The sequence below is a fragment of the Coffea arabica genome, chromosome 2c (assembly GCF_036785885.1).
Source record: "Coffea arabica cultivar ET-39 chromosome 2c, Coffea Arabica ET-39 HiFi, whole genome shotgun sequence".
NCBI classification, from domain to species: domain Eukaryota; kingdom Viridiplantae; phylum Streptophyta; class Magnoliopsida; order Gentianales; family Rubiaceae; genus Coffea; species Coffea arabica.
In genome coordinates this window covers 75,045,764-75,052,647 of record NC_092312.1, presented here as the reverse complement: position 1 = coordinate 75,052,647, position 6,884 = coordinate 75,045,764, and the positions used below count along the sequence as shown (strand labels likewise).

The 6,884-nt window shown below is 40.1% G+C and overlaps 1 protein-coding gene across 2 annotated transcripts; it reads right to left on the bottom strand.

Annotated features, from left to right (window-relative positions):
• Nucleotides 1-1,101: 1,101 nt before the first annotated feature.
• On the bottom strand, nucleotides 1,102-6,487 carry LOC113728054 (FT-interacting protein 7-like). 2 transcript variants are annotated; one of them, XM_027252532.2, is made up of 3 exons: nucleotides 6,245-6,487; nucleotides 5,154-5,237; nucleotides 1,102-4,654 (listed from the first exon to the last, which is right to left on the bottom strand). In XM_027252532.2, the coding sequence occupies exon 3, from the start codon at nucleotides 4,563-4,565 to the stop codon at nucleotides 1,551-1,553; it is 3,015 nt and encodes a 1,004-aa protein (XP_027108333.1). In that variant the 5' UTR covers nucleotides 4,566-4,654; nucleotides 5,154-5,237; nucleotides 6,245-6,487; the 3' UTR covers nucleotides 1,102-1,550. The 2 variants fall into 2 exon arrangements, with proteins under 2 accessions (XP_027108333.1, XP_027108332.1); XM_027252531.2 differs by lacking the exon at nucleotides 5,154-5,237 and having other exon boundaries at nucleotides 6,245-6,384.
• Between the last annotated feature and the right edge of the window lie 397 nt (nucleotides 6,488-6,884).

Sequence of the window (6,884 nt, the reverse complement as noted above, 5' to 3'; positions counted from 1 at the left end):
TTAAGGTTGACCGTTAGTCTTTGGGGTAAATTGTGAAAAAACAAACGTTGGGGGGTAAATTGAGAAATCGTCCATACGTAAAGGGAATAAAGTGTGATTAATCCTAAATTAGATCGAGCTGATGTGACCCAAATTTGAGTAATTAAATTTTCAACATGAAAATACTTTTTATAAAATAAAATTGAAATTTATGGCCCAAATCGAGCCACATCGACTTGGGCCGCAAATTATACTATGGGAATGGCATTGGATGCTCCAGATCCCTCATCAATCAAATTGGCTAAAAAATTAAGGGTAAATCTTGATGTAGCCTTCCAAAATAAAATAAAGTTTCAATTCAGCTCTTGAAAATGAACAAGTTCCAATTAAACATTCTAAACTGGAAATGTTATGCCAAATCTTCCACACAAATCAGCTCAAAAGGACAAAATAGTGCTATTTTAATCAGATTTTGAAAATTGTAAATAGCAACATTTTATAAGATTAGAGCTATATATTTTATCCTGTTTTGCTCATTTTGGTGACAAATTCTTTGTTTTAAAGTCCCTAAAAAGATGGTAGGATGTTATTTTTACCACTAAAGCTTAGCCAAATGCTATTGGCCAAGTATGTTGACGAAAGGGTTCGTCTGGAACAAAACTTTCAAGTGCTGGATTGATTGATACATTGATCTACTCTGGAGTGCCAAATTGAATTTCACCCAAAAATTAAAGGATAAAGGACTAAATTGGGGCAAAGTAACATTAGAGGACTAACTATGTCTCAATAGAAAAGTTGGAGGATTGTTTGTGCTATTTGTCCAAAAAATACCAACAAAAAATTCGGCTCTTCCTGGCAATTGAATTTTAGATGAACTCGATTCTGGAGGAAAGAAAATTCATATTTCACTCTTTACAGCTTTTAATGGAAGCATCAAGTTGACTCTTTTGGATGAAAATCTATTTTCCAGATTCTAATGAGAGTTATGAATTTACCGGTAAAATTGCAAAAGCAACTGCAGGACTGAGAATTCTAACCATAAGCAAAGTGTACATGCTTGACCTGTTTTGGTCACTGCATGCATCTTTTAAAAACTTTCAGCTATCACTTCTTCAGCAGCAGTTCTGCGAAACGCGTACCAATAAAATTTTGCAGCATGTAAAGAAGAGTTTCTCAAGAAAACAGACACACAAACCATACAAAAGCATGGAATACAATCTTTCTCAAGTCCGAAATTTCTTAATTTACAAAACAAAACACTCTCATACACCTTTCGTTTTTTTCATCCAGGGGCCATTGGTTAGGTAATACTCTCTTGCGATTCAAGAGCAAGTTGAACAAAAACTCTGCAACTGGCCTGCAGAGATGCCTTCTTGTTTTGAAACTGTTTTCCTCCATCAGCACTCTTCAAAGGCATGAGATGTTGCAGAATTAACTTATACTTTACAAAAGATACAAGTTCCGATTTCCGACATCTTTAATCTTTGTACACTTTTTGGACCACAGCGCTGAAACCACTAGCAGTATAGAACGGATTAATAAACATTACCCCTGCAACGACACCAAGCAACCTATAGCATACTGTCAGTCCTGGCTGGCAATCGACGGAAGAAATTCAATGGTACTGGTGGCAACTTGTGGCGGAACCGGGGATGCCTCATCACATAAAATCCAGCCATGAGAGCCAGTGCCTGAAAAGGGGTGACATACAGCACAATAGCAGCAACTAGGCAGAAGGTCACGAAAATGGCAGTGGCACGCGGGTCTCGCCAACTCAGAAGCGCTTGGATCCGCTCCCCTTGGGTGGCCAAATCACCCACCACAGTCTGTATTCGACCAGCCACACTTCTTAAACGATCATACCTCATTCTAACTAGGTCTGAACTTTTAGTTGTAGGAAATGTGTCAAATTCCTCATCAAGCTCATCAGGATGCACAGCATCAGCATAGGATATTCTGGTGTTCATGTGAGGTGGATATTTTGGCCGGTAGCGGTAGTTCCAAATCCCTATGACGAACATGTACAAAAACACTGTCGGCAGTATCAATTCTGGAAAACAAATCAGCATCGCAAAAAGAACATGCACCAGAGACGTAGTGACTGGGTTTTTCCACATACAGACTTCCCCAAACCATTTTCCAACTGCAAATAACCCATTACAAACAGACATCAAGCGGAAAAAATTGGCTTTGCTTCGTCTCATGCTCCAAAGGTGTGAATCTGCATCAGTCATATACTCCACTACTTCCTTTCTTAGAGGGGGCTCAGCTCGGCTTAGCCGAGCTGCCACTATATTGACAGCTTGGTGGCGCAACATCTCCTGCTGCATTATATTCAATGGTCTGACGTAATGCATCTTTGGTAACGGTGGCCTACTGTAAAGAAACATCATGTTCGCCATTGATGTGCATGAGAAACGTATTGCCAAATGCAACTCCCCCATTTTTTTAACACCCGAAGGGTGAAGCACTAGCAACGGATAAGAATGTGTGTATACCCGACCAGTTTCAAGGGTTGATAGTCGAATACGAACCTTACCAATTCTCACATCCTTGTTACCATTTGAACCAACATCACTGCTATCAAAAACACCAACTGTGAGAACGGTTGATGGGTCAAAAACTTCCCATGTGTACTGCTCATTGTACTTGGGATTCATGCTGTCAATGATTGTCCGGGTTCTAACCCACTTATGCCCATATTTAGCCACACAATACGTGTCTGACGTACCCCTTCCATCTCTTGTCTTCATTGGGTGTAGGCCATTGGCACTTAAAACTCCTAATTCTAAGATACCAATAGGTGGCTTCCAGAGCTGTTTTGCTGTAGGCCGAAGATCGCTGCTGCAGTGAGTAGATTCATCCAGCACATGGTACCCTCCATCAAGGCAGACACGAAGGTGAAGCCTGCTAGCAAACTTGTCTTTCTTTGTCTCATGCACATCAGTTGCACCTGGTTTTTGAAGGTTGAACCACTTTGAGTGGACAATACGGTCATCAGCACGCCTTTCAACAGTCTTCAATGGAATAATGACCCTTCCAAAGACATCTTCCTTATTGGGACCAACACGATCTTCAACTGAAAGAATTAGATAATCTTCTAAGGGTTCAGCAGCAACGAACATCAGATCCTCATTCCAGAGTACATTCATAGTTCGAGTTTGGACTGCCTTTGTCCTAAGAACCTGATTACCTACTTGGACCTTGACATACACATCTGGAAATCGAGTCTCCTCAGATATAATCAAGTCCTGTGCCTCAATAACATTGACTCGGACATACCATAACCTCGGGGAATGGTAGACTTTCGAGCGGATAAGTGAGGAAAACACTGAGGAATCAACAGGACCAGCTGCATCTGAATGCCAAGCATCAGGATAAGCCTCATCAGCTTGTGTGCCCATCCAGACAGCAAGCATTAGTTCCCCCTTTTTCTTTTTCCCATTCTTAGACTCGAGATGATACCATTCCGGAGCTAATGGACTATCTGGAGGCACACGCATGGGAACTTCCTGAAGATCAAATCGAATCATCCCAACAAAGTCATCTTTTAACATGTCCTTGTCCTTGACTACAACTTCCACAAAAGATGACTGTATCCTATCCTTTGCAAAGGCAAACACTGCATTCCACTCTGGATTTTGCCTTTTCTCAAAGTGACTTGTGACTCCTCTATAGTTCCCAACTCTCACTTCAACATAAGGGTCGAGGCTTCCTGTAACATCCTTGGAAGGAAGGTCACGTGCTTTCACAACTCGTACAAAAAGAAACTGCATGGGCTCGACAAGATCATAAGTGCTGGCTGGCTTGTCAGCTCGTATAACCCGACCCTGAACAACTTGTCCTCCTCCGAGGACAGGGCTTGTTTCTTTAAGTGCATATTCAACTGGTTGCGAAAACAAATTTGAGAACGTGCGCACCATACGTGCTGCGTTAAGCTCGGGTCTAAGCTGTTCAACCCCATAGTTAATTGCTTGCTGGGATGCAGCAATGGAAGAATCAAGCTGCTGCTGATAATTTGCATTTGGCAAGTGGTGAAAGGTGCGTCGTGAACCCTTTTTCCCATTTGACTTTGTCTCGGGAATCAACCCCTCAGCTTGTGTTTCTGGAGCTTGGGCTTGTGTTGAACGTGACTTTGTGTATGAAGAAGAATCCATTGCAGGAAGTGGGTTGGAGGACCTTATATAAGGGTCATCTGTAATAAAAACTTTGAGGCCAAGCTCGCCCCTAGAACGTGAGAAAATGGACACTTTTTCCAGTGGGTAATGGAAGACAACAGCATCAGAATAGGGTACAAATGATGTACCACTGATTTGTACCTTGCCAAGACAGGATTTGGGTTGGCCATTCTTATTGTTGTTGTAGACATGGACTACAAGAGTGTGGTTCAGCAGTTCATCTGGATTTGATATGGTGAAGCAGAAGGTCTCATTCCAATAAGGGTTGAGATCATTTTCTTTGACAGTCGTACGAAATTTCTGACCATCAAACTTGAGCTCTACAAAGGCACTAGATGAGCCCTGGCCATCTTTAGCTAAGAGGTTGTGTGCACTCACAACTTCGACACCAAGCTTGAGATTGCTCATTGAGTTCTAAAACAAGAAATTTGCAACAGTGATGGAGAATAATGCAAAAACTTGGAATCTTCTGGTAAGAGTAGTCAAAGTGAATCCCCCTGGAGATGAATAGAGGATATTGTTGTAAGTGCTGGCACACGGAAACTCAGAAGCAAAGTAACTAAAGAAAAGTCATACACAGACAACAGAATGAAATATTTTGAGGACTATAATGTCTTCCCATAATCTCATGGATTCAAACATATCCATTGAATTGAAGAGGCATGCTAAAATGAATGGATATAAAAATCACACCTGGAAGAAAAAAGTCCAAATTTACTCTCTTCTAATGTATTAACACAATGAGTGTGATACAAGACCTGCCTTTAAATTCAAAGATCTGCCTTTAATCAAATGAACTCCCACAATCTTCGGAATTTGGATTCTAGTGTGATACAAGACCTCGGTTAAGAATAACCATTTGAGAGCATGAAAAAACATCACAGAAAAGTTGATAACGAGAACAGAAAAGCCTCTAAAAGTATCCTTAAGGATGATATAACACTAGTCAATCAGTTTTCCTGTTTGATAAATGTGGCAAATAAAGCAGACAGAGACCAGTAATTTCAACGTCAAGCGGATGACTTCCCAGGCTAGTTTTTTTTCCTCTCCCGTTATCCAAAAACAGAGCTTATTCTACCCCTGAATCAGCAAAAAATTAGAAAGAAAAAGAATAAAACATTTGAAGAAGTAAAACCAAGCAGGCAGTCCAACAAAATCAGACATGTTTTCTGAGGTGCAAAAAGATGGGGGCCTAGAATCACCAAAGGAACATCATCATATTTACATGAGCTGCCAGAGTAAACAACGACCAAGGGATAAAGATGCCACCCAGTATGTTGCAACTGAGTCAATCTGTTTTTGTCGGAAAAATCAGAAAAACATATAAACACAAAGTTTGGCATCTGATTCTTCAGAAAAGGTAGAGAATATGCAGAGACTAACATGCTACTTGGCCCAAAGACCATACGTAGGCAAAAGCTAAATAAGTTAATAGAATATCCCAGAACATTTTGTCACTCTTCGAAATAGCTATCCAAATGAAAAATCAAACAGAAGACAGTAAATTGACACAATCAGATGGATTTCAGAGAATCTACAGCAAAAGCCAGAAACTTTAACCTATTCAAGTGTCCAGAGACACAAAGCCTTCATGAGCTTCAAATTTTCAAACTTATTCTTCAAATGAAGAACCTAACTGCCAGATTATGCCAAACAAGGTAACTCTTTGCATGATAAACTCACCCCAGTTTTCCAATGGCGCACAAAAAGCAGAGGGTTTTGGTAATTAACAAATTCAAAGGGAAAAAACAAGTCCAAAACCGGGGCAAAGCTTGAATAAGCAGCATGCCTTTTTGAGTTCCGTGAAGTCTTATTTAAATTAATAAACTTGTGACCAGATTACATGCTCTGAAATTCATAAAAAGAACCAATTTTGCTATAACAATTCAAGCTAAAAAACCTTCACACATTCATTGATCAAACATTTACGAAGTCAACAGTTAGACACACAAAAAAAAACACACACACACACACACACGCAGAGAGACAGACAAATTTTTTTTAAAAAAAAACATTTCAAATACCCAAAAAACGCATTAAGGAATATCCCACAAAAAAAAAGAAGGGAGAAATAATAAAATTAATACCTGCTTGATAAGGCTTTAGAATTTGTGGCGAACAGCTCCCTTCTTTTCTTTCTAGTTGGGCTTCTCCTTCTTTCTTTCTCTAAATATACGAAGAGAAGCAGATGAATATAATATATATATCAACAAATATTGGTATAGTCTTGTGGGCCGTATTACTATTTGACGAAGGAGGATGGGAAAAGTTACAAACTTTCTGACGTCAGTGGTTTCTGAGCTGGTTCAGAGAAAGAGAGCGAGAAGAAACAGAGACGTGGGAAATAAGAACGTCAGGTTTTTATTGATTTGACATGTCAATGTAGAAGGAAATTAATTACTACTCTCCCAAGTAGCGACAACCTACGCAGGAAAACAACTACAAAAGCAGTAGACTTGAAAACAAACAAATTACTACACACAATTTACAAAAGAGAAGAGAAGACGAAGGTGAAGAAAGAAGGGTCCAAGTCCACTCTCCAGGTCTTGTAAACGTAGGTGGTGCCGGTGCCGGTGCCGGTGCCGGTGCCGGTGGGAGGAAAAAAGAAACTCATTATTATTTTGGTTTTTATTTCTGGCGTCCCGCTACTGATTTTTGCTGTCTAACTAACGTGTAATGTTACAGAAAGAAAAAACAAACACTTGAGAAACGAACACATGTCACGCG

Excerpts from the sequence above, each read along its gene's own strand:
- LOC113728054 (XM_027252532.2), bottom strand. The coding sequence starts at position 4,565 with ATGAGCAATCTCAAGCTTGGTGTCGAAGTTGTGAGTGCACACAACCTC.